General features: G+C 60.3%; 1 protein-coding gene and 1 long non-coding RNA gene across 2 annotated transcripts in view; one reads left to right on the forward strand and one right to left on the reverse strand.

The window, feature by feature from the left end:
• The first annotated feature begins 4,654 nt into the window (after positions 1–4,654).
• Positions 4,655–5,510, forward strand: LOC140000571 (uncharacterized). Its single transcript, XR_011805617.1, has 3 exons — positions 4,655–4,768; positions 5,038–5,139; positions 5,349–5,510. It is a non-coding gene; the product is annotated as an uncharacterized lncRNA (long non-coding RNA).
• A 3,234-nt stretch (positions 5,511–8,744) lies between these two features.
• The window catches only part of LOC140000570 (latent-transforming growth factor beta-binding protein 4-like), a 55,963-nt gene continuing 37,587 nt past the window's right edge, over positions 8,745–27,120 (reverse strand). The window contains 17 exon segments of the mRNA XM_072030590.1: positions 8,745–8,883; positions 10,308–10,451; positions 10,545–10,930; positions 11,624–11,776; positions 12,981–13,130; positions 14,564–14,692; positions 15,178–15,243; positions 16,280–16,412; positions 16,415–16,602; positions 16,682–16,810; positions 24,600–24,731; positions 24,815–24,937; positions 25,585–25,710; positions 25,793–25,918; positions 25,991–26,110; positions 26,594–26,719; positions 26,798–26,923. Coding sequence (XP_071886691.1) covers positions 10,407–10,451; positions 10,545–10,930; positions 11,624–11,776; positions 12,981–13,130; positions 14,564–14,692; positions 15,178–15,243; positions 16,280–16,412; positions 16,415–16,602; positions 16,682–16,810; positions 24,600–24,731; positions 24,815–24,937; positions 25,585–25,710; positions 25,793–25,918; positions 25,991–26,110; positions 26,594–26,719; positions 26,798–26,923 — 2,258 coding nt within the window. The 3' untranslated portion in view covers positions 8,745–8,883; positions 10,308–10,406.

Below are 27,120 nucleotides of genomic sequence, written 5' to 3' on the forward strand. Positions count from 1 at the left end.
AGGGAGGCTGCCCGTCCCTCCCAGGGATGCCTGGCCAAGGGAGGTCCGTGTCCTCCTTCATAAGCCTCGAGGCACTGCGTCCAACAGGCTCCTCTCTCTCTTTTCTTCAGCAAGACCGTGCCAATAGTACTGCATGGCAAAAAGGAGAGACTCCTGCGTGTGTGCTGTAAGAGCATCTTCTTTCTGCCTCCCAAGTCAGATGTGCCAGAGACAGAAAGAGCGCTCTTCACTGAGGTATGTGCTGGGTGAGGTACCGGCACCCCCAGTCCTGCTGAGCTGCTGCCTTGCTTCCCCGTGCTGACACAACCAGAGACCAGTGCAGGGCCGGGGCCCAGATTTGCTTTCCCAGCCTCGCCCCTTTCCCGACCTGATCTTGTGCTGCAGGAGGTCTGCACACAGTGGCTTTTTAGCCCCAAAGACACCCCTGAACTTCAGAGGGGCTCAGAGCCAGCTCCTGGGGGTGAGGAGGGCCACAGAAATAATTCGATGCTCTTCTGTCCTCCCTGCAGACTGTGAAAGCCATGGACACCATGCTGGAGGGCTTCGTACGCAACTGTCCCAACACCAGTGTCAGCATAGAGTTGGAGAATATCTTGGAGGTTTGGCATTTGCAAAGAATTTCCAAAGAATCCTCTCAGGTCTCATTTGCAGACCACTGTCAACCCAGCAACTTCTCTCCTCGCAGGCGCTGCTGCACTTTGCCCACTCCAAAGACCCAGCTGTGTGTGAGAGAGCTGTGAGGATGATTGAGAGGCTGAGTGCTTTCATCCTCTTGTATTTTGAGGCCGAGGTAAGGCACAACGAACCCTTCACCCTTTCCTGCATCCCAGAGCATCCTTCCACTCAGGGGTGCCTGTGAGGCAAGCCTCGATGCACGTGAGTGCCTCAGAACCGTGAATCGAGGGTCTTCGTCCCTCCTTCGCCCCTGCTCTTCCCTTCCCAGGCCGTGCTCTCTCAGGGACCGGCTCTGCCTCCACTAAGCCCTTTGTCTCTCCTCCCTTCCTCACCCAGATCACAGATGACTATGAAAACTATAGCGATGATGATTCCAGAGAGCTCTACATCCCCATCCTGGGACAGCTGCTGGGCATCCTCTTCATTTTCACGGGTGACAAAATTTCCATCAGATTCACAGCTTTAGAAACTCTTTCTCACATATACAAAATCATCAGAAAAGGAAGAGGTAAGAAGGTGTGGTGGGCAGCGTCCGTCTGCACACAAACATCTACTGATTTGTCTACTTGTTTTCCCCGAGTTTAGTGGGGACTGTTAGTGTTAGGTTAGAGGTTGGACTCGATGATCTTGAGGTCTCTTCCAACCTAGAAATTCTGTGATTCTGTGAGTATTGTGAAGGATTGTTTTTGTGCTTGGTGGAGGCTGCTCACGGAATTCTGCCAGGTTCCCTGGCCTCCTCTGCTCCTCACAGCAGCTTCCCACAGCATTCTGGCTATCGTTTTCTGCAGAAGCTAGACGCTCACCTGCCGTCCAGGAGCAGTTCTCTGCTGCTGTCCTTCCCAACCCTCCCCAGATCACCTACCACGCTGTTTTGTGGTGTCCCCCAGTCTAAGCCATCAATCGATGAGCACTTCCCAAACGGCATCTTCCCCGAGGAGTGAACAGCAGAGCCAGCCGTGCATCACCAGGGATGGTGACGCCCTCCAGAATGCTCCCTGACTGTTTGCTCCCTGCCGTCTTAAAGGCAGGTGTCAGGGGGCTTCCTGCACATCCTGACCCCGAGCAGAAGGGGGTCTGTGACACGCTGCTACCCCCACGGCACCCAACGCCATTGCTTCTCCTCCTTCTGCATCATCCCTGAGGTCCCTCTTGCTCCCAGCACTCCTCACCTTGTGCTCTACATCCCTGCCCACCACTCTCCTCGCCGTGGGTCTGAGCCTCCCTCCTCAGCCATTCCTAGTGAAAGTGCTTTTCACCATTTGGCAAGCTTGTTGGCAAAGATGCTCTTCCCTACTGACTCTTCGCTGTTTCCCCCTGTTTAGAATGCATATTGAGAGCGGACATGGTAAATTATGCAGTGAGACACAAGAAATTGGAGTATGCAAAACTTCCATTTTCTATAACATCAACTCCGTGTGAAATTGCCAAGGTAATGAGCTCTGGCCTTGCTGGGGATCTTGTCTGCAGCATCAGCAGGCATCTCGTGTGAGCAAAGGGGTCCAGAACCGGTGGGGCTGGCACGGCCTCACTCGCCCTGCTGAGAGGGTTCCTCTTGTCCCCAGGCTGGGGCTATGCGAAGGCTGCTCCCCTGTGTCCCGGCAGCAGCTCCAGCCCTCCTGGCCACCAGCAAGCCCTGGTTACCTGCAGGGCCAGCACTCTGGCCCCATATGCCCCATCCTCACCCCTTCCCCCGAGGGCCCTCTCTCCAGAGCTGCCCTTGCTGCTCAGCTAAGCAGCACCCTTGGGACACTCAGTGAGGCATGTCTTCACTCCTCCTTCTTCCCACAGGCGTTTGGAGGATACCTCTTCCCTGCTGAGAGGCTGCACATCATCCTCACAGCCCTTGAAGCTTTACAAGACTCCAGCATCCATGACAAGCAGGGGGCCTGCAGCGTGCTGGACGCAGCCTTGGAGGTCCCTTTCTACTGGCTGAAAGATGTAAGTGGCCTGTGGCCATGGCCCTGCCCTTGAGCTCTTCCAGGCGTGGTTCCTCTCTCCTTCCCTGCCTCCCTCCCTGCCTCCCTCGCACATCGGGGTCTCTTGGGCTCCAGAAGCCACCTGAAGCCAGCAGAGAGCAATGGAAGGGGCCAAAGTTTGAGTGGCAGCTGTGGCAATGGCTGCTGTCTGCTGGCAACACCATTCCCACTTTGTCCCCCAAGGTGCCAAAGATCATGGAGTGCATCAGGAGAAACCTGGGCAGCATCCACACGGCATCGGCGTGGCAGTGCCTGGACTCCCTGCTTCTCCAGATGACCAACATGATGCCCAGGGACGAAGCCAAGAACTTGCTGCAGTTCTCTCCGCCACGTGACAGGTCCTGGCCTTAACATCCTTGAGGGCTTGTTCCGCATCGGGAGATGCACCTGGAGACTCTCTGCTTGCCACACCAATGGCAAAGGGCAGGACATCCCCAAGGAGCACAGCCCTCCTTCCCACCAATGTGTTCCAGCCCTACTGGGCCAGCCAGGGCTGCAGCAGCCCAGCTGTCCAAGGCAGCCCAGAGTCCCCCTGCCCCCAGGGAACACCAGCTCAGCCCCCTCCTGCCTGCCCAGGCTGGGCCCTCAGTGCTCCCCAAGTCACAGGGGCTGCAGGACAGCCTGGGTCCTCTGGGGCTGGCCCAGTTTGTGGCCCTGCGGCTGAGGCAGCCTCACTGACAGAGGATTCTGGGCTTGCAGCACTGACCTGGCCATGTGGGAGGTGATCCTGGCCATGCCGCAGACCTTGAAGAGGGTTTTAAACATCATGATGGAAGACTTGCCGCTCTGCCTGTGGTGCAAGGAAGTCACCAAAGACACCTGCATCCGTCGCTTGGCTGTGAGTTCCCAGATGAAACCTTGCTCCCAGCAGGGCTACGTGTGCCCCTTCAGGCACACAGGCACAGCCCTGTGCCCATCTACCCCCAAACTGCCAGCTCCCGCAGGACGTACGGACACATGGTCCCTGGGGCCGGCAAGCCCCCGTAGCTCCCCGCGCCTGGTGCCTCTTTGGTGCCAGCTGGCGCTGCCCCATCCCTGCCCAAAGGTGGGAGAAGAAGAGGCTGCAGGGAGCCCTGCAGGCCCTGCCAGGCTCTCACTGCTCTTTCTTGCAGATGCTGGGCCGGAATCACATTTTTTTGGAGGACTTTGGTAACCCAGTGCACCTCCAGAGCTACCTGAGGCACCCAAGCCCAGAGATGCGCTTGATGGTTCTGAAAGGGCTCTGCACCGTGTCAGAGAGCCCTGAGAAGGTGAGCGGGCCATCGTCAAGCAAAGCCATGTTGGCAGCCTGGGGCTTTGCTCTTCTGCCCTCCCGTCCCTCCCCGCTGCCAGGAAGCAAGGCAGGAGGCTGGTGCTCAGGAACCAGAGCCCTTTGCCCAGGGTGGTCTCTCACTGCCTCACGGAAGGGAAATGGTGTCTTTCCTACAGGCAAGGAAAATTCAGGTCGTGCTGCCAGACATCCTGGAGGCTCTGCAGGACACCAACACACACGTGGTGCTGAAGGCCCTGCTTGTGCTGAGAAACGTGATGGCTCATGTGGAGAGGAGGGAGGCCAGTGGCCCGGCTCTGCAGCTGGCTGAGAAGCTCCTGCCATTCTTTGACCGCGTAAGTGTGCTGCGGGAGCCCGAGCCCTCAGCTGGGCCCCCTGTAACGAGGGCTGCCCTTCAGCCCGGCCCTGTGGGCAGCACTCAGGCAGGGCCTTCCCAGTCTCCTCGTCAGCCCAGGCGCTGGGGAGCTCTGCTTGGGCATGGCTGGTGCGGCTGGTGGCGAAAGTGGGGTGGCTGGCGGGCAGCCTGCGATGGCAACCGATTGCGTTGCCCTTCACGGGCACCAGGCCTTGCAGCTGCCCCTGAGCAGCTCCTCTGGGAAGGATCCAGCGCTGAAGCATCTCACAGTGCTGGGAGCTCCCTTCACATCGGCCACGCTAATGCTGAAATTCCTCCTGTCCTCCTCCCTGCCAGGCGTCCAGCCAGGTGCGGGAGCACTCCATCTGCCTCTTCCAAGCCGTGGTGGAGGCTGTGCTGTGGCAAAGGAAGAAGGAAATGAAGAGGACGGTTCACAGGAGCCTTCTCCCACTCTACTTTCACATGAGAGACCAGAGTGAGAGCGTAGCAAAGGTACAGATCTCAGAGCTGAGCAGTTATGTGGGCAAGGGTGTGCTGATGCCACAGGGTTGCTCTGGGGGATCTCTGGCCGGCAGCATGAGCTGCCTCCGATGGTGGCTGTCCCGTGGCCTTGCCTTGGCCACTGAACCCAGTGCACGCTGCCCCCCACCACAGCCTCCCATAACGCGCTGGGAAAGGCTCGCAGCCCTGCCAAGAGGAGGGGACAGAGGGTCTCCTTCCCAAGGCTGTGCTGCTACCTCCCAACCTCTGCTGCTCCGCAGGCCTCTGGGGAAGCTCTCGCCGTGGCTGCAGAGTTTCTGCGATGCAAGGAGCTCAAGCGCTTGGCCCAGACAGAACAGACGTGGAGGATCGGGGCGTGCTTGGTAAGGCCCCAACTTGGTTTGCCCCAGCTGGGCAAACGCGCCCGGCCAGAGCCCGCTGCCTGCAGCCGCATCCTCGCTCCCTTCCTGCCAGCACAGAGCCCCAGGGGGCTCTTCTGGAGGCCCCTCTGCCCTCCCTGCCCCCAGAATGCTGGAGGAGACCCTGGAGAGGGTGTGCAAGCCCCGTGACCCTGCGTTCTCTCTCTCTCCAGCTGCAGCAGGACAGAGGCAGAGTAGAAGAATACCTGCAGCAGAGCCAGCCCTACCTGCAGGCCACTCAGACCCTTTTGCGACTTGAGGCCGTCAGATTCATTGGTGAGCCCAGCCCCTGGGTCCCTCTTGGGGCAGCCTTTGGCAGCCCCAGGCACTGCCCTGTTGCCCTCAGAGCCCCCCGACTGGGCCCTTGCTCCAGGGTGTAGGAGGGGGCACAGCCTGGCTGGCCAGGCCAGGGGCTGCGCTGCTGGGAGCGTGCTGGGGAGCGGGGCTCTGATGGGGTCTCTGTGTCTAGGTCTTGCTGCGCGCTACTGCGAGGACCAGAGCGAGGAGAAGCTGAATGAAATCCTCAACGGTGAGTGAGGGCAGTGGGGGGTGTGCTGGGGCTGGGGGGACAGCGGCAGAGGCCCCCGTGCCTTGCCCTGCTCCAGGGAAATGCTTCGGGGCGGAGGAGCAATGCAGCCATAGGAACGAGGGAGAGGAGACGGGGTAGCCTGTGGTGTCAGGGAATGGCCTCCCAGCCTGGAGCTGGGCAGTGCCGCTGAAAGGGTTGAGTGTCCCTGAGGAAGAGTCAGGGGAAAGGGCAGTAAGGCTGACAGAAGGTGGGAGCCTGTTGTAGAGCATGCAACCAGGACGAAGAGGGAGATGAGACAGCCTACAAGCAGCTAGGAGCAGGGTCACGATTGCTAGCCCTTGCTCTCATGGGGAAGCACAATAGCGAGAGGAAAGAGTCCAGGAGATTCCTGGAGTGTGTGAATCCTCCCAAGGGATGGAGGCAGGTGGTGAGGGAACCAGCTTGTGAAGGTGCCCCACTTGACCTGTGGTGCGCAGGTGGGGAAGGACTGGTGGCTGCATTTGGGACATTGCTGAGCAGCAGCTTTCAACGGATTCCTTTGTCCCTCCTGCTCCTCCTGGCCTGGGGAAGAGTCGAGTGGGGCTGGCATGCTCTGCAGGGGATGCCTGGGGATCTCTGCAAGGAGTGGGTTTTCATCTCTGCTCTTCTTTCTTTTGCAGTCCTCCAGCCTTCAGAGAAAGACCCGGAACCCATGGTCCGTTCCCTGGCAGTTCAAACCACCCTGTTCCTGATGTCAAGGCATAACGCAATGTCAGGACGGAAATTTCCACTGCCGTGTTGCCGCTAGCCCCGCAGCAGTCCTCAAAAGAGCAATATATATTTTAATAGAACTAGGTTGTTGTCTCGTTATTCCAGCAGCTCCTTCACAGTGACTCGGTGCCATGACGCTGAGCTAACTTGGAGGCCACCAAGGACCCTGAGAAGTTCCCTCTGTTCCCCTGAGAAGGCAACTTCCTTGTGAGGGGAACAGAGAGCCCTATTTGTTAGCCTGACCCTACCCGTAGGGAAGTCTGCTGCCTCCCTGGGGCTAGGGTCATGGACGTTGCCAGAAAGCTTCCCAACCTGGTTTTCCCCTCTGATTACTATCGTCTTTTGATAGTCCAGGCCGGCAGTGATAATACTGAAGATAGAAGCCTGAAGACTATCGAGCGGGACTTTAGGGGACTGGGTCGTCGAAGACGCTGGTCGCCGCTGGTGTCGTCGAAGAGCGGCCGCGGCTCCGCCATCCGCGGAGGGGCCGGGCCCGGGCCGCGGCGCTTGGGGGCTGCGGGGAGAGGACAGGGGGGGTCGGGGGAGGGGGGGGGCGCCGGGGGGTCCGCACCGAGCCCCGCCGCCGCTCCCGGGGGCTCCATGGCGCTTCCGCTTCCGGTCACGTGAGGAGCGCGGGAGGAAGCTGTTGGCGGAGCGGCGGGGCGGGGCCGGAAGTGGCGGTTGCCATGGGGACGGGCGCGCGGGGCCGTGACGTCAGCAAGGGTGTGATGTCAGCAAGGCCACCGTGCCACCAAGGTGATGACGTCACCAAGGCCACCACGTCACCAAAGCCATGATGGCAACCAAAGCCATGACGTCACCAAGGCCACCATGTCCCCAGGGCCACCACGTCCCCATAGCCCCCATGGCCCCATAGCCCCCACGGCCCCATATCCACCATGTCCCCAGCGCCATCTTATCCCCAAGGCCACCACATCCCCAAGGCCACACGGTGGCCGTGGTGGCCCTAGGGCTGTCCCTGAGGTGTCTTTATGGTTGGGGTCTTCATGGTTGGGGTCTCCATGGTTGGGGTTTAGATGGTTGGGGTCTTCATGGTTGGGATCTTCGTGGTTGGGGTCTTCGTGGTTGGGGTCTCCATTGGGGTGGTGTCTTTATGGTGGTTGGGTCTCCATGGTTGGGGTCTCCATGGTGGTTGGGTCTCCACTGGGGCGGGGTCTCCATTGGGGTGGGGTCTTCATGGTTGGGGTCTTCGTGGTTGGGGTCTTCGTGGTTGGGGGACTTCATGGTTGGGGTCTCTATGGTGGTTGGGTTCTCCATGGTTGGGGTCTCCGTGGTTGGCGTCTCCATTGGGGTGGGGTCTTTCTGGTGGTGTCTTTATGGTGGTTGGGGTCTTCATGGTTGGGGTCTCCATGGTGGTTGGGTCTCCATTGGGGTGGGGTCTTCATGGTGGCGGGGTCTTCATGGATGGGGTCACCATGGCGGATTGGGTCTTCATTGGGGGGGGGTCTCCATGGATGGGGTCTCCATGGGGATGGGGTCTCCATGGGGATCTCTCCATGGGGTGGGGGTCTCCACGGGGGGGTGGGGGTCTCTGACCGCTGTGTCCCCCCCCCCCAGCCTACCTGCTGCTGGGGGTGACGGCGGCGCTGCTGCTGCTGGCGGCCTTCCAGCAGCTGCTGGAGCTGCACGGGGTCAGCGCCGCGCTGCGCCCCCCCCCGGACCCCCCCGAGGAGGACGGGGGGCTGCTGGACGAGGGGGGGCAATAAACGGGGGGCTCGAAGCGCGACGGGCTCGCTGTGGTCACTGGGGGGGGTTGGGGGTCCCAGACACATGGGGGGCTCCCAGTCCCATTGGGGGGGGCAGACACATTGAGGGGGGGAGCAGATACATGGGGGGGGTCCCAGTCCCACTGGGGGGGGTCCCAAACCCATAGAGGGGTCCCAGTCCCAAGTAGGGGGGTCCAGACTCATGAGGGGGGGGTCCCATTTGGGGTCCCAGTCCCTGTGACACCACAGCCCCCCCCCCCACCCGACCCTATTAGGATGAAAGAACTCCCCCCCCCCCCAGCTCATTTTATAGAAAACCTTTATTCTGTAAAAATTGGGGGGGAAGTGAGGGGGGGCTCACATGGACGGGGGGGGAGGGAGCGGGGGGCCGGGCACCCCCATGGGCACCCCCAGGAGCCCCCCCCCCACCTCACCCCACAGCGGGCGGGGGGGGGATGCCGGACGGTGCCCCCCAGTGTCTCTCCATCCCCCCCCCCCCCAGCTCCGATATATCCAGACAATAAATACAGGCCCCCCCCCCGGGATGGGGAGGGGGGGGCTCAGGCCGGGGGGCGCGCGGGGACGCAGCGGGGGGGTCCCTGCGCCGGGACAGAGCCGGGGGGGCAGAGGCAGCGGAAGGAGCCGGGGGTGTTGAGGCAGCGCCCCCCCGGCACAGGGCGGCCTCCGAGCACTCGTCGAGGTCTGCGGGGAAAAGGGGGGGGTCAGGGGAGGTCGGGGAGGGGGATTAAGGGGGGTTGGGGGGGATTTGGGGTGGGATTGGGGTGGGATTGGGGGGTTTGGGGGGGATTGGGGGAGATTGGGGGGGGAATGGGGTGGGATTTGGGGTGGGATTGGGGGGGGTTGGGGGGGATTGGGGTGGGATTGGGATTGGGGGGGATTGGGGTGGGATTGAGGGGGATTGGGATGGGATTGGGATGGGATTGGGGTGGGATTGGGGTGGGGTGGAATTGGGATTGTGTGGGTTTTGGGGTGGGATTGAGGGGGATGGGGATGGGATTGGGGTGGGATTTGGGGTGGGATTGGGATTGTGGGGGATTGGGGAGGGATTGGGGTGGGATTGGGATTGGGGGGGATTTGGGGGGGGGATTGGGGTAGGATTGGGGAGGATTTGGGGGGGATTTGAGGGGTGATTGGGGTGGGATTGGGGTTGGATTGGGATTGGGTAGGATTTGGGGTGGGATTGGGGTTGGGATTGGATTTGGGGTTAGACTGGGGTGGGGAGGGGTTGCGGATGGGATTGGGGTGAGATTTGGGATGGCATTGGGGTGGGATTAGGATGGGTTTGTGTTGGGATGGGAAGGGATTTGGGGTGGGACTGAGATTGGTTGGGATTTGGGGCGGGATTGGGATTTAGTTGGGATTTGGGGTGGGATTGGGATTGGATTTGGGGTCGGACTGGGGTGGGAAGGGGTTGCAGATGGGATTGGGGGGGGTGGGGATGGGATTGGGGTGGGATTGGGATTGGGGGTATGGAATGGGCATGGGATCGGGATTTGGGGTAGGATTGGGGTAGGATTGGGGTAGGATTTGGGGTTGGATTAGGGTGGGATTGGGGGTTGGATTAAAGTGGGATTGGGGATGGGATGGGGTGGGATTTGGGCTTGGACTGGGGTTTGGGATGGGATGGGATTGGGATGGGAACAGGCTGGGATTATGCCGGGATCAGGCCGGGATTGTGCCGGGATCAGGCCGGAATCAGGCCGAGATTAGGCCAGGATTAGGCCGGGATCAGGCCGGGATCAGGCTGGGATTAGGCCTGGATTATGCCAGATTAGGCCGGGATTAGGCCGGGATTATGAAGGAATTAGGACGGGATCAGGCCGGGATTATTCCGGGATCAGGCCGGGATTAGGCCGGATTAGGCCGGGATTATGCCGGGACTAGGCCGGATTAGGCCGGATTAGGACGGATTAGGACGGATTAGGACGGATTAGGACGGATTAGGCCGTATTATGCCGGGATTATGCCGGGACTAGGCCGGATTAGGCCGGATTAGGCCGGGATAATGCCGGGATTATGCCGGGATCAGGCCGGGATTATGCCAGGACTAGGCCGGGACTAGGCCGGATTAGGCCGGATTAGGCCGGGATTAGGCCGTGTCTCACCCACGCAGGCCACGCGTGCCGCGTCCAGCCGGTAGCCGGGGTCGCAGGCGCAGGTGAAGCCCTGGGGCACCCGCACGCAGCGCCCGTGCTCGCAGCCGCTCAGCACCCCGCACAGCTCCGGCGGCAGCGCCTCGTCCCGGGGGTCTGCGGGGGGGGGTCCCCGTCAGCCCCCTCCCCATAAAAAAAACAAAATCCCCCCCCAAAACCCCTCAATCCCCCCCTCCCCCCCAAACTCACCGTCCTCGCTGGCTCGCCCCGGCCGCTCGGCCACGCCGTGGGGCTGGAAGAGCCACGGGGGGGGGTCCTGGGGGGCGCTGGGGGGGCAGGCGGGGGCCGGGAGGAGCGGGGGGGGCCCCGGCGGGACCCCTCGAAATCCTCCAAGTCCTCGTAGCGGGGGGGGGCGGCGTAAAGGGCGTCCCCGCGGGGGTCGTAGCCCCCCCCCAGCCCATAGGGGTCGTAGTCGGCGCGCAGCCCCGGGGGGGGCAGGCGGGGGCCCGGACCCCCAAAGGGGAGGGGGCCGTAGGGCAGCCCGTAGTGGGGGGGGTATTCGGGGCCGTATTCGTAGGGGGGGCCCAGCCCCGGGCCGGGGGGGCGCAGGACGTTGCAGAGGAACTCGAAGTCATCTGGGGGGGGGGAGAGAAAAAAAATGGGGGTGGGGTCCTAAAAATTGGGGATGCTAAGGGGGGGGGTGTAAAGAGGTGGGGGGGGCACTGTTATATGGGGGGTGCCCAAGGGGTCTCCATTAGGGGGGGGGCGTTGTGGGGTGGTGGGAGGGGTTCCCATTATTGGGGGGGGCAAAGGGGTCCCTGTTATGGGGGGGGTCCAAGGGGTCCCAATCATGGGGGGGGTGTCTAAGGGGGACCCACTCTGGGGGGTGCCCATGGGGTCCCCATTATGGGGGTCTGGGGGGGGTCCCTATTGCTGGGGTAGGAGGGGGGCAGGGTGGGGGTCCCCCTGTGTGGGGTCTTGGGGACATGGGGACATGGGGACATGGGGACATGGGTATAGGGGATGGGGGGGTCGTGGGCATGGGAGGGGGCATGGGGACGTGGGCATGGGGGGGGGGACAGGGACATGGGGGGACATGGGGACACAGGGATGTGAGGCTATAGGGCCTTAGGGACATGGGGACATGGGGACAAGGGGACAAGGGGCCGTAGGGGACAGGGGTGCATGGCAACATGAGGCTATGGGGCCACGTGGCTGTGGGGTCATAGGGACGTGGGGACATGGGGACACGGGGACATGGGGACGTAGGGGACACGGGGACATGGGGATGTGGGGACACGGGGCCATCGGGGACACGGCGGTGGCACCTGAGTGTCGCGCGGGGCACAGGGCGCAGTCCATGCCCCAGGCCTTGCCGTAGAGGCAGCAGCACTCGGTGTAGGTCGCCTGCCGGTCCAGCCGCGGGCGCCCGCACACCAGGTCGGGGCCGACCTCCTGCCAGCACACGGCCGGGTCCTCCTCTGGGGACGGGGGGACACGGGGACACGGTGACGGGGGGCGTGGGGAGGCGGGGAGGCGGCGGGGGATATGGGGACATGGGGATGTGGGGCGTGGGGCATGGGGATATGGGACACAGGGACATGGGGACATGGTAATGTGGGGACAGGGGACATGGGGACATGGGGGCAGGGGGACGTGGAGACATGGGGAGGTGGCGTGGGACGTGGGGAGGCAACGGGGGACATGGGGACACAGGGACATGGGGACATGGAGACACGGGGACATGGGGACGTGGGACATGGGGACATGGGGATGTGAGATGCGGGGACATGGGGACATGGGGAGGTGACGTGGGATGTGGGGAGACAACAGGGGACACTGGGATAAAGGGACGTGGGACATGGGGACGTGGGGTATGGGGACACGGGGACACAGGGATACAGGGACATGGGGACATGGGACATGGGGATATGGTGACGGGGGGTGTGGGGACACGGAGAGGCAGCGTGAGACGTGGGGAGGCAACGGGGGACATGGGGATATGGGACACAGGGACATGGGGATATGGGACACAGGGACATGTGGACACAGTGACATGGGGACATGGGGACACGGGGACGTGGGGATATGGGGACACGGGGACACGGGGACATGGGGACACGGGGACATGGGGACATGGGGACACGGGGACATGGGGACACAGTGAGGTGGGGACATGGGGAGGTGATGTGGGATGTGGGGAGACAATGGGGGACACTGGGATGAAGGGATGTGGGACATGGGGACATGGGGACACGGGGATATGGTGACGTGGGACAGGGGGATGTGGGACAAGGGGAGGCGACGTGGGACATGGGGACACAGGGACACGGGGATTTGGGGACATGGGGGATACAGCGCCATGGGGATATGGGGACACAGGACGTGGGGACACGGTGACGTGGGACATCAGGATGTGGGACATGGGGACACGGGGACACGGGGATTTGGGGACATGGGGGATACAGCGCCATGGGGGTATGGGGACACAGGACGTGGGGACACGGTGACGTGGGACATCAGGATGTGGGACATGGGGCCACGGGGGGGGCATCAGGGGACAGTGCCGGGACACGGGGATGGGGGGCCACGGGGACATAGGGCAGGGATATGGGGACACGTGGGGACAGGGCGACACGGGGGGGGTGACGGTGACACGGGGGGGGTGACAGGGGGTGGCCTCACCCATGGCGCGGGTGTCGTTGGTGACGCAGCGGCGCTGGGAGCCGTCCAGCACCAGGGGGGGGGCGCAGGAGCAGAAGTAGGAGCCCACCGTGTTGACGCAGCGGCCCCCGATGCACGGCTCCGCGTCCTCGTCCTGGCACTCGTCGTTATCTGGGGGGGGGGCGGTGGTGGTCGGCAAGGGGGTGGGGGGCACGGGGGGGGGGGCTGGAAGGGGGCTCGGGGGGCTGGAAGGGTGCTCGGGGGGCTGAGGGCAGGGTGCTTGGGGTGCGAGTAGGGTGCTCGGGGTGCAGACAGGGTGCAGGCAGGGTGCTGAGGGTGCAGGGAGGGTGCACTCAGGGCACAAGTTGGGTGCTCAGGGTGCAGGTATTGTGCAGGGAGGGTGCACTCAGAGCACAATTAGGGTGCTCAGGGTGCAGGCAGGGTGCTGGCAGGGCACAAGTTGGGTGCTCAGGGTGCAAGTAGGGTGCACTCAGGGCATAAGTTGGGTGCTCAGGGTGCTGGCTGGGTGCTGGCAGGGTGCTCAGGGTGCAGGCAGGGTGCAAGTAGGGTGCTCAGGGTGCTGGCAGGGTGCTGGAAGGGTGTAGGTAGGGTGCTCTCAGGGTGTGAGCTGGGTGCAGGCAGGGTGCTCAGGGTGCTGGCGGGGTGCAAGTAGGGTGCTCAGGGTGCAGGTAGAGCGCACTCAGGGCACAAGTTGGGTGCTCAGGGTGCAAAGAGGGTGCTCAGGGTGCAGCCAGGGTGCACTCAGAGCACAATTAGGGTGCTCAGGGTGCAGGTAGAGCGCACTCAGGGCATAAGTTGGGTGCTCAGGGTGCAGACAGGGCACGCTCAGGGTGCTCAGGATGCAAGTTGGGTGCTCAGGGTGCTGGCTGGGTGCAGGCAGGGTGCTCAGGGTGCAGGTAGGGTGCTGGCAGGGCACAAGTTGGGTGCTCAGGGTGCAAAGAGGGTGCTCAGGGTGCAGCCAGGGTGCTCTTAGGGTGCTTTCTGGGTACAGGTTGTGTGCTCAGGGTGCAGGTAGGGAGCTCAGCGTGCTGGCTGGGTGCTCAGGGTGCTCTCAGGGTGCAAGTAGGGTGCAGGCAGGGTGCAAGTAGGGCGCACTCAGGGCACAATTAGGGTGCTCAGGGTGCAGGTAGGGCGCACTCAGGGTGCAGTCAGGGCACAAGTCGGGTGCTCAGGGTGCAAAGAGGGTGCTCAGGGTGCACTCAGGGCACAATTAGGGTGCTCGGGGTGCTCAGGGTGCAGGCAGGGTGCACCCAGGGCACAATTAGGGTGCTGAGGTCAGGGTGCTGGGGGTGCTGGGGGTGCTGGGGGTGCTGGCAGGGTGCTCAGGGTGCTGAGGGCAGGGTGCTCAAGGTGCGAGTAGGGTGCTCGGGGTGCACAGGGTGCTCTTAGGGTGCAGTCAGGGTGCAAGTAGGGTGCTCTCAGGGTGCAGGCAGGGTGCTCAGGGTGCTCAGGATGCAAGTAGGGTGCTCAGGGTGCAGGCAGGGTGCACCCAGGGCACAAGTAGGGTGCTGGGGGTGCTGAGGTCAGGGTGCTGGGGGTGCTGGGGGGGTGCTGGGGGGGTGCTGGGGGTGCTGGGTGCTCACCCACGCACTGCAGGTGCTCCTGCTCGTAGTAGTAGCCGCTGGGGCAGTAGCAGCTGAAGCCGGGGGCGGCGTTGATGCAGACCCCCCCCCGGCACAGCTGCGGCGCGAACACCCGGCACTCGTCCACATCTGGGGGGTAAGGGGGTAAGGTGGGGGGCGACGTCAGGGGGAGGGTCCTCGGAATTGGGGGGGGCACCCCCGAAACGGGGGAGCCCCTATATAGGAGGGGAACCCCAAAATAGGGGGGGTATTGCCCCAAAATAGGCGGGATGCACCCAAAAGGGGAGGGGCGTAACCCCACAAAATAGGGGGGGCATCCCCAAATTGAGGGGGCACCCTGAAAAATGGGGACATCCCCAAAATGGGAGGGGTGAGTCCCCCAAATGGGGGCCATTCCCAAATTAGGGGGGGTGAGTCCCCAAAACGGGGGGCATCCCATAAATGGGGGAGCCCCAAAACAGGGGTGGCATCCCCAAAATGGGGGGGCATCCCCAACATTGGGGAACCGCTAAATACAGGGGGGAGCCCCTGAGTAGGGGGGGGAGTCCCTAAACGGAGGGAGCCCCCAAATGGGGGGGGCCCCATCGCTGTGCCCCCCCCGCGGCCGCACTGACCTGCTGCTGAGCCCTGGGGCCCCGTGGTCTGGCCGGTCCCGTGGGGGCAGAGGGCTCGGTGCTCGGCTTGGGGGGGGGGACAGAGGTGTCACCCCCCCTGCACCTTGGCACCATCCTGACTCCATCCCCAGCCCATCCCTGTCCCCATCCACACCCCGATCCCAATCCCATCCCATCCCAGTCCTAATCCCTGGCAATACCCACCCCAATCCCAATCCCTTTACAATCCCATCCCCATCCCCATCCCAAATCCCATCACCACCCCAAACCCATCCCAATCCCTTCCCACCCCAATCCCAGTCCCATCCTCATCCCATCCCCATCCCATCCCCATTCCATCCCAGTCCCAATCCCAATCTATCTCAATCCCATCACCAACCCCATCCCAATTCCATCTCCACCCCCCCAATCCTATCCCAATCCCATCCCAATCCTAATCCTATCTCCATCCCAATCCCATCCCATCCCAGTCCTATCCCCATCCCTTCCCATCCCAATCCCAATCCCCCATCCCCAATCCCCATCCCCATCCTCATCCCCATCCCCAATCCCATCCCCAATCCCCAATCCCCATCCCCATCCCCAATCCCATCCCCAATCCCATCCCCAATCCCATCCCCATCCCCATCCCCAATCCCATCCCCATCCCCAATCCCATCCCCAATCCCAATCCCAATCCCCCATCCCCAATCCCCATCCCCATCCCCATCCCCATCCCCAATCCCATCCCCAATCCCATCCCCATCCCCATCCCCAATCCCATCCCCAATCCCCAATCCCCATCCCCATCCCCAATCCCATCCCCAATCCCATCCCCAATCCCATCCCCATCCCCATCCCCAATCCCATCCCCATCCCCAATCCCATCCCCAATCCCAATCCCAATCCCCCATCCCCAATCCCCATCCCCATCCCCAATCCCATCCCCAATCCCATCCCCAATTCCATCCCCAATCCCATCCCCAATCCCATCCTCAATCCCCATCCCCATCCCCATCCCCAATCCCAATCCCCATCCCCAATCCCACTCCCACCCCAATCCCTTCCCACCCCACGCCATCCCCAATCCCCTCCCCCCCCCATAGCGTCCCCATGTCCCCACCGGTTCCAGGCGTGGGGCACGGCCTCGGGGGGGGGCAGCGGACCCCCCAGGCGCCCCCCACGCTGCAGCAGCACTGCTGCCGGCTGACGTTGGGCGCTAGCACCCCGCAGGCGGGGCTGAAGCACGCCGCCAAGCCCGGGGGGGCTTCCACGGCTCCGGGGGGGGCCGGAGGAGTGGGGTCGCTGGGGGGGGTCCCCCGCACGTCCCCGTCACCGGATCGAACTCGTGCCCCCCGTCGGGGCAGAGGCAGAGGAAGGAGCCGTCCACGTTCTCGCAGCGCGCCGCCCCGCACACCCCCGGCAGCGTCGCGCACTCGTCCACGTCTGGGGGGGAAACACGAAGGGGGGGGGGCTCAGTGTCACTCTGGGTGTCCCCCCCCTGCTGTCCCCGCTGTCCCCGTACCCTGGCAGTGGTGGCCGTGCCGGGCGGCCTCGTAGCCCTGGTGGCAGGCGCACTGGAAGGAGCCGGGGAGGTTGTGGCAGGCGGCGTGGGGGCCGCAGCGGGACCCCCCCTCGGCGCACTCGTCCTCGTCTGCAAGCGGGGAGGTGACGTTTTTTTGGGGGGAGGGGGCGGTGGGGACATTGGGGGGGGGAGCGTGGAGCCGTCCCCCAAAAGCTCAGCCCCATGGGGGGGTCCCCACTGTCCCCCGATGGTCCCTGCTCTCCGTCTCCATCCTGACCCCATGGAGAAGCCCCCCTGCACCTCGACCCCATTGGCTTGTCCCCAGTGGCCCCATTGGCTTGTCCCCAATGTCCCCCATCGTTTTGTCCCCATTATCTCCCGTGGTGTTGTCCCTGATGTCCCCTGCTGCCCATCCCCATCCTGACCCCATAGAGAAGTCCCCCTGCACCTCGACCCCATTGGCTTGTCCCCAGCATCCCCGTTGTTTTTTCCATGTCCCCCATAGCTTTGTCCCTATTGTGCCCCATTGGCTTGTCCCTGATGTCCCCCATGCCATGGCCCCTGCTGTCCGTCCCCCTCCTAACCCCATGGAGAAATCCCCCTGCCCCTAAACCCCATAGTGGTGTCCCCACTGTCCCCTAGGGCAGGGTCCCCTCAGCCTCTCCGTACCCCCATCCCCATCCCCGTGCCCAGAAGGAGGGGGAGAAAATACAACACAGAGAACTCGAGGTTTGAGATGAGAAAGGTTTAATTAAAGGGAAAGGGAATGGGAAGGAGAAACAGATACAAAAGAAACAATCAGTCCGCGCGGAAGCACAGAGAGAGAGAAAAAAATTACTCTCTACTTCCCATCAGCGAGCGGTGTTCGGCCACGTCCTGGGAAGCAGGGCCTCAAACGCGTAGTGGTTGTTCAGGAGGAACAGCCCCCTCCCCCACGAGAGCCCCCCCTTTTATTGCTGAGTGTGACATCAGGTGTTATGGAATATCCCTTTGGTTGGTTTAGGTCAGCTGCCCCGGCAATGTCCCCTCCCCATCACTTGCCCACCCCCAGCCTGCTGGCTCTTGGGGGCTTAGGAGTCCTGATGCTGTGCCAGCACTACGCAGCAATAGACACAACACTGGAGTGATATCAGTGCTGTTCCAGCTACGAGTGCAGAGCACAGCACTGTGCGGGCTGCTGCAGGGAAAAGGTGACTCCAGCTCAGACAGACCCAACACAACTTCCACCCCTTATTCCATAACATTTGTGTCACAGTCAGGTACAGTTTAGTATATAGATGTTCTCATCACCATTGTTTTCTGTCCATTGAAGCATTTTTATGTCTGTACTTCTCTTTATTCTATAGGTCTTTTCCCAAAATGCTCATAAAAACTGTTGATGGTTTCAGCTTCATCTGTTAAAGTGGTCACTCAGGACATGCGAAGTTGGTTTTCTTGACACGAGCACCAGCTTAGCTCACATCACTGTTGCACTTGCCCGGTTCCTTGCAAAGTTGACCTGTCATTGGTTCTGCAGTGTCCTCCTACAACACATAACTTGGATAACAGATTAATTTTCTCCCAGTGTTAAATCTCCTTGTGGCACACACTTGATATCCTCATCTTTCTGCATTACCCACCAGGTGTACCCTGGTCCTTGGGCAAAGACAATCCCACGAGTGGGTTTGCCTTTTCCCATGGCAGGGGCAACCCACACTGCCTTCCCCATCCACTTCCCCACATGCACTACAGGGACTTTAGCTTCTCCCACAGTGTGTAGGGGTTTTGTTTTAGCAGGACCAGGACGGCTTTCAGACCCCCTGTTGTTAACTAGCCAAGTGGCCTCTGGTAGATTTATATCCCAATGTTTCCATGTCCCAGCACCCAATGCTCGCAGCATAGTTTTTAACAGTCCATTGTACCTCTCAACCTTCCCAGAGGCTTGTGGGTGATAAGGGATGTGGTACACCCATTCAATGCCATGTCTCTTGGCCCAGGAAGTGATCAAATTATTTCGGAAGTGACTCCCATTGTCGGACTCAATTCTTTCTGGTGTACCATGTCGCCACAACACTTGTCTTTCCAGGCCCAAGATAGTGTTTCGGGCCGTGGCATGGTTTACTGGATATGTTTCCAGCCACCCAGTAGTTGCTTCTACCATGGTGAGTATGTAACGTTTACCTTGGCGGGTTTGTGGAAGTGGTCCGATGTAGTCAATCTGCCAGGCCTCACCATAACGAAATCCAAGCCATCTCCCTCTATTCCAGGGAGACTTTACCCTCATGGCTCGTTTGATTGCAGCACAGGTCTCACACTGATGGGTAACCTGTGTGATGGCCTCAATGGTCAGGTCCACCCCTCGATCACGAGCCCATCTGTAAGTGGCATCCCTCCCCAGATGTCCTGATGTTTCATGGGCCCATCGAGCTACAAACAGCTCACCCTTACGTCCCCAGTCCAGGTCCACCTGAGCTATTTCAATTTTTGAAGCTCTGTCTACTTCTTCATTGTTCTGATGTTCTTCGGTAGCACGATTCTTAGGCATATGGGCATCTACATGACGTACCTTTACAGCCAGGTTTTCTACCCGAGCAGCAATATCTTGCCACAGGGTAGCAGCCCAGATAGGTTTACCTCTGCGCTGCCAGTTGTTCTGTTTCCATTGTTGCAGCCACCCCCACAGCGCATTTGCCACCATCCATGAGTCAGTATAGAGATATAGTACCGGCCACTTTTCTCTTTCAGCAATTTCTAGGGCCAGTTGTATAGCTTTCACTTCTGCATACTGACTCGACTCACCTTCCCCTTCCATGGCCTCCACAACTTGTCGTGTGGGACTCCACACAGCAGCTTTCCACTTCCGATGGCTCCCTACCACACGGCAGGATCCGTCAGTAAACAACGCATACTGCTTTCTGTCTTCTGGCAACTCATTGTATGGTGGTGCCTCTTCAGGACGAGTTACTTCTTCTGTTGGTGCTCCGAAATCCCTGCCCTCTGGCCAGTCCATAATCTCTTCCAGGATTCCTGGGCGGTTGGGTTTTCCCATTCGAGCCCGCTGTGTAATTAACGCTACCCATTTACTCCACGTAGCATCGGTTGCATGATGTGTAGTGGGGATTTTCTCTTTGAACATCCAATGTAACACAGGTAGCCGTGGGGCCAAGAGAAGTTGTGCTTCTGTACCAACAACTTCTGAAGCGGCTCGAATCCCCTCATATGCTGTTAATATTTCCTTTTCAGTTGGGGTGTAATTGGCTTCTGATCCTCGATAGCCCCGGCTCCAGAACCCCAAAGGTCGGCCTCGAGTTTCTCCTGGGGTCTTCTGCCAGAGGCTCCAGGTGAGCCCATGCTCCCCAGCTGCAGTGTACAGTATGTTTTGCACAGCTGGTCCAGTACGGACAGGCCCAAGGGCTACTGCACGAGCTATTTCTTGTTTGAGTTGTTCAAAGGCCTGTTGTTGCTCAGGGCCCCACTCAAACGAGTTCCTCTTCCGAGTTACTCGATATAGAGGACTCACAAGCTGACTATAACCGGGCACATGCATTCTCCAAAATCCCACAAGACCTAGGAAAGCTTGTGTTTCTTTTTTGCTAGTTGGCGGAGACATAACTGTTATTTTGTTGATCACATCCGTTGGAATGTGGCGACGTCCATCCTGCCATTTTACCCCCAAGAACTGGATTTCCTGTGCAGGTCCTTTGACCTTATTCTGTTTAATGGCAAAGCCAGCTTTCAAGAGAATTTGAATTATTTTCTTCCCTTTCTCAAAAACTTCTTCTGCTGTATTACCCCATACAATGATATCATCGATGTACTGCAGGTGTTCAGGAGCGTTCCCCTGTTCCAGTGTCGTCTGGATCAGTCCATGGCAAATGGTAGGGCTGTGTTTCCACCCCTGGGGCAGTCGATTCCAAGTATACTGAATGCCCCTCCAAGTGAAAGCAAATTGTGGCCTGCATGCTGCTGCTAGAGGGATAGAGAAAAATGCATTAGCAATATCGATTGTAGCATACCACTTGGCTGCCTTTGACTCTAGTTCGTACTGGAGTTCTAGCATGCCTGGCACTGCTGCACTTAGTGGTGGTGTGACTTCATTCAGGCCCCGATAGTCCACTGTTAGCCTCCACTCGCCATTGGACTTTCGCACTGGCCATATAGGACTGTTAAAAGGTGAATGAGTCTTGCTGATCACTCCTTGGCTCTCCAGATGGTGAACTAACTCATGGATAGGAATCAGGGAGTCTCGGTTGGTGCGATATTGCCGCCGGTGCACAGTTGTAGTCGCAATTGGCACTTGCTGTTCCTCAATCCTCAGCAGTCCTACAGCAGAAGGGTCTTGTGAGAGACCAGGCAGGGTAGACAGCTGCTTAATCTTCTCTGTGCTCAAGGCAGCTATGCCAAAAGCCCACCGGTACCCTTTTGGATCCTTGAAGTATCCTTTCCTGAGGTAGTCTATGCCGAGGATGCACGGAGCCTCTGGGCCAGTCACGATGGGGTGCTTTTGCCACTCCTTCCCAGTTAGACTCACTTCAGCTTCCAATATGGTTAGCTCTTGGGATCCCCCCGTCACTCCAGAGATAGAGATGGGTTCTGCCCCTTGGTGGCCTGATGGCATTAGGGTACACTGTGCGCCTGTGTCCACTAAAGCTTTATATTTTTGCGGTTCCGGTGTGCCAGGCCATCGAATCCACACAGTCCAGTAAATCCGGTTGTCCCTCTCCTCTACCTGGCCAGAGGCAGGGCCCCACTAGTCTTGGTCGGAGTATCTATCAATTAATTCTTCCAAATGTGAAGCAGAAGTCTCTTCGTCAGGGTCAGGAGTAATACTATTCCTTCTACTGCCTCTGGGGGACTGTTCAACAGAAACTGGAGCAGCAATCCTCTTAGGGGCCCTCTTTGTTGCTGCTGTATCTTTCCGTAGTTCACGTACCCGAGCAGCTAGGGCCGAGGTCGGTTCACCATCCCACTTCCTCATATCTTCCCCATGGTCATGTAAATAAAACCACAAGGTACCTCGCGGTGTGCGTCCTGGATTCTCCCTTGTTTGAGCCGGGGACTGCTGGCGCTTGATGGCCGAAAGATTTTTTTGTTTAGGTGAGGACGAAGCTATGTGTTCATCTAGCCGTTGGGACAATTTCTCCACAGCTGAAATGCAGCCCCGTACTGGGGCAGAGAGATTTTCTTCATATTTATGAAGTTGATTGGACACGGTGTCCACAGTTGGCCCCATCCCCTCATCCCAACCCATTACTGCCAGTGTGCTGGCATGTGTTAGGGGTGCCGCCCGTACAAACTTCCGCCACATGGATGTTGTGCATTGAACTTCATCGGGGTCTGTAGGTGTCTGGGCATTATTTAAATCACTATAAATCATCTCCAGCACAGCTAATTCCCGCAGCTGCTGGAGGCCCTGATCCATAGTGGTCCATTTGTTTACTTGGTAGACAATATCCTCTTTATGGGGATACCTTTCTTTCACAGCTGTTAGGATTCGCCTCCAGAGGCTGATAACTTGTGCCTCTCTTCCAATTACTCTATCAATGAGCCGTTCTCTGGAAAGGGATCCCAGCTGCTTGGCTTCATTGCCTTCTAGCTGTTGGGTATTGGCCCCACTATCCCAGCATCGAAGCAGCCAGGTGAGGATGTGCTCACCTGGATGGCGACTGAAGTCTTTTCGTAGTTCTCGCAGCTCACTCAAGGATAGAGACCGAGTAGTTTCTGATTCATCTATGATTTCAGTCTCTCCTTTGTGATGTTGCCATGATAACGCTGCTTTAGAGCTGCTTGCCTTTTCTTCTTCTCCCTCATCTGTAGGAGGAGCTTCTTCCCGTACTAAACGACCTGATCTCCGTTTCCACTGTTTCGTCTTTACTACAGGGGCGACTGATACCATAGATGGTCGGTCCTCTAGGGTGGTCACAGTTTGTGCTGTCTCATCGTCAAATTCAAGAACCTCCCTATTCCCTTGAGGGTGCTGGGCAATGTTAATTGATATTTGATAGGCGTAAGCCAGACCCCAGCAGAGTGCAGCAATCTGGTGGAGTTCTCTAGTATTGCCAGGGTCAGGGCATACGTCTTTCAAACATTGTACCAGTTTCCTTGGATTTTGTACTTGTTCAGGGGTGAAATTTAGAACCATTGGAGGAGAAAACCGTGATAGGTACCTGCCCAAATCCCCCCACACACCTTGCCACCCACAACTTTGTCTGGGGACAGGTCCTTGGATAATATTCTTAATAAATTGCTTTACCTTGGGGAAGAAGACAAACACAAAACCTAGTAATAGGAGGATAATATCTGACCAAGGGTATCCAAGATACTGAAAGGCTGCTGTAATTAGCCCACAGGGAGAAAAGTAGAAGGCACCACACCCGATATTATTCACTGATTGACTGCTAGGGGCAAAAAAGAAGGCGCTGTAATTCTTAATATTTTCAATAAGATAATCTCCAGGAGACCAGGAGGATAACCATGCCGGGCCTGAATACCAAACAAAACTGAAGGCCAGTATGTTACAGCACGACACGATAAAGAAAACAAGCACAGACTTCAACACTTTCTCCGATCGGATGTAAAGGAAAAAAGAAAACAGAGAGTAGGCTACATACAACATATCCACACAGAAAAGTATTGCCAGAAAACCGAACATTATGACTATCGATATGTTAGTTGTAAATACTTCAATCAATGCTATTGTTATCTCAACCCTCGAGCCCCACGTTGGGCGCCAAAAAGGACTGTGGTGGTTTTACTCAAGTGGGCAGCCAAGCTCCACCACAACCGCTCTCTCACTCCCCCTCTCCTCAGAAGGAGGGGGAGAAAATACAACACAGAGAACTCGAGGTTTGAGATGAGAAAGGTTTAATTAAAGGGAAAGGGAATGGGAAGGAGAAACAGATACAAAAGAAACAATCAGTCCGCGCGGAAGCACAGAGAGAGAGAAAAAAATTACTCTCTACTTCCCATCAGCGAGCGGTGTTCGGCCACGTCCTGGGAAGCAGGGCCTCAAACGCGTAGTGGTTGTTCAGGAGGAACAGCCCCCTCCCCCACGAGAGCCCCCCCTTTTATTGCTGAGTGTGACATCAGGTGTTATGGAATATCCCTTTGGTTGGTTTAGGTCAGCTGCCCCGGCAATGTCCCCTCCCCATCACTTGCCCACCCCCAGCCTGCTGGCTCTTGGGGGCTTAGGAGTCCTGATGCTGTGCCAGCACTACGCAGCAATAGACACAACACTGGAGTGATATCAGTGCTGTTCCAGCTACGAGTGCAGAGCACAGCACTGTGCGGGCTGCTGCAGGGAAAAGGTGACTCCAGCTCAGACAGACCCAACACACCCTCCTAACCCCATGGAGAAATCCCCCTGCCCCTAAACCCCATAGTGGTGTCCCCACTGTCCCCTAGGGCAGGGTCCCCTCAGCCTCTCCGTACCCCCATCCCCATCCCCGTGCCCCAGTCCCTGTCCCCATGGCCCCATCCCCGTCCCCATGGCCCCATCCCCGTCCCCATGGCCCTGTCCCCATCCCCATGGCCCCATCCCCATCCCCATGGCCCCATCCCCGTTCCCATGGCCCCATCCCCGTTCCCATGGCCCCATCCCCATCCCCATGGCCCCATCCCCGTCCCCATGGCCCCATCCCCATCCCCATGGCCCCGTCCCCGTTCCCATGGCCCCATCCCCATCCCCATGGCCCCATCCCCGTCCCCATGGCCCCATCCCCATCCCCATGGCCCCGTCCCCATCCCCATGGCCTCATCCCCGTCCCCATGGCCCCATCCCCATCCCCATGGCCCCGTCCCCATCCCCATGGCCTCATCCCCGTCCCCATGGCCCCATCCCCATCCCCATGGCCCCGTCCCCATCCCCATGGCCTCATCCCCGTCCCCATGGCCCCATCCCCATCCCCATGGCCCTGTCCCCGTCCCCATGGCCCCGTACCCTCACACCCCCCGCCGTCCTGGGGCCGGTAGCCGGGCTGGCAGGGGGGCACGCAGCGGTAGGATCCGGGCAAGTTCTTGCAGCGCTCAGCCCCACACAACTCGGCCCCGTGCTCCTGGCACTCGTCCACATCTGCGGGGACAGGGCCACCCTCGCCGCCAGCCCCAGGGTGGGGGGCACCCAAAATCCCCCCCCCCAACCCCCCAGCCCCTCACCATGGCACTGGGCCCGCTCGGCGTCGGTGCGGAAGCCGGCGGGGCAGTGGCACTCGAAGGCGCCGTCGGTGTTGGCGCAGCGGCCGCCCCGGCACACGTCCCTGCGCTGGCACTCGTCCACGTCTGGGGGGGGACACGGGGTGAGGACGGGGGGGACATGGGCACGGGGTGGACGTGGGTACAGCGGGGGGACACGGGGGCAGGGGGGATACGGGGAAAGAGGGGGACACAAGGGGCTGGTGGCACCCCGTGGTACCCGGATGCGTGGGTGGGTGGTGGAGGGGTGGGGTGGGATGGGATGGGACTGGGGTGGGATTGGGATTGGGATGGAAATGGGGATGGGGTGGAAAAGGGATGGGATGGGATTGGGGTGGGATTGGGATTGGGGTGGAAAAAGGGTAGGATGGGGATGGGATTGGGGTGGGATGGGGATGGGATTGGGATGGGGATGGGGACTGGGGTGGGAATGGGGATGGGATGGAGACAGAGATGGGATGGGGGTTGGGATTGGGGTGGGATGGGATGGGGACAGGGAGAGACATTGGGATGGGATAGGATGGGGATGGGATTGGGATGGGGATAGGATTGGGATTGGATGGGGACATGGATAGGCACGGGGATGGGACTGAGTAGATTAACTGGGACTAAAAAACCGCAACTGGAATAGAAACCACAATGAGAATGGGGACTGCAATGGGACCGGGATGGGTATGGGGACGGGGACAGGGACAGGGACAGGGACAGGGACCGGGACCATGCCGGGCTCTGACCAACGCATGCGGTGCCCTCGGGGGTGCTGGCATAGCCCTGGGCGCAGAGGCAGCTGTAGGAGCCCTCGGTGTTGAGGCACTCGCCGTGGGGGAAGCAGAAGTCGCCCTCCAGGCACTCGTTGACATCTGTGGGCAGATGGGGGCCGTGGGGGGGCCGTCGGGTGTGGGGGGGACACGGCACCATCCCCACGCCACCCCCACCACTCACCCGCGCATGGCGCGCCGCCGGCACCCACCCGGTATCCGCGCCGGCACTGGCAGTGGAAGGAGCCCTCGGTGTTACTGCAGCGGCCGTGGGGACCGCAGGGCGAGCCCGTGGCGCACTCGTCCACGTCTAGGGGGTGGCACAATTAAGGGTTGGCCCCCCCCTCGGGGGGACAGGGGGGACGTGGGGGGACGCGGGTACCTGCGCAGCGCCCGTGGCGCAGCTCGAAGCCGTCGCGGCACGGCCGGCACTGGAAGGAGCCCGGCGTGTTGGCGCACTCCTGGCCGGGGCAGGCCAGGTGGTTCTCGCACTCGTCGATGTCTGCGCGGCACGGAGAGGGGGCGGCGGTGGTGGCACCGCGGGGAGGGCGTGGGTGGTGGCACCACGGACGGGGACACCACGGATGGGGACACCACAGATGGGGACACCACGTATTGGGAGGTTATGGATGGGTTCACCATGGATGGGGACACCATGGATGGGGACACCACGCATGGGGACACCACGTATTGGGAGGTTATGGATGGGTTCACCATGGATGTTTAACCCCGTGGATGGCAACACTATGGCATGGTGACCCCATGGCTGCTGACCCCATAGATGTTGAGTTCTTGGATGGTGGCGTTATGGCACGGTGACCCCATGGATGGTGACCCAATGGATGGTGACCCCATGAACGATGACCCCATGGGTGTTGAACACGCAGATGGTGTCCCCATACCCTTGGTGTCCCCATACCCTTGGTGTCCCCACACCCCGGTGTCCCCACACCCAGTGTCCCCACAGCCCGGTGTCCCCGCTCACCCTGGCACTGTCCCGTGGGCGTGCTGGCCTGGTAGCCGGCCGGGCAGACGCAGCGGTAGCCACCGGGCAAGTTCTCGCAGCGGCTCTGGGCGCAGGGCGAGGGGCTCTGGGCGCATTCATCCACATCTACGGGGACACGGCCACCTCAGCCCCATCCCCGTTGTCCCCATTGTCCCCCTCTGTCCCCCCCCCGTCCCTGCTGACCTTGGCAGTCGGTGCCGCCGGGGCCGGGCCGGTAGCCGGGGCCGCAGACGCAGCGGAAGCTCCCCACCGTGTTCTCGCAGCGGCCGGGGGCGCAGGGCCGGGGGCTGCGCCGGCACTCGTCCACGTCTGGGCAGGCGGGGGGACGGACGGCAATGGGGACAGACGGACGGACAGGAGCGGGGACGGATGGAGAGGTGGGTGGGAGGGAAGGGGGAGAGGGGAGTGGGGAGGTGGGTGCGCGGGGAAATGGGGGCAGGGGGAAATGGGGGCACGGGGAGGTGGGGGCATGGAGAGATGGGTGGGTGCGTGGGGAAACGGGTGCA

The sequence above is a fragment of the Anas platyrhynchos genome, chromosome W (assembly GCF_047663525.1).
Source record: "Anas platyrhynchos isolate ZD024472 breed Pekin duck chromosome W, IASCAAS_PekinDuck_T2T, whole genome shotgun sequence".
Taxonomy (NCBI): domain Eukaryota; kingdom Metazoa; phylum Chordata; class Aves; order Anseriformes; family Anatidae; genus Anas; species Anas platyrhynchos.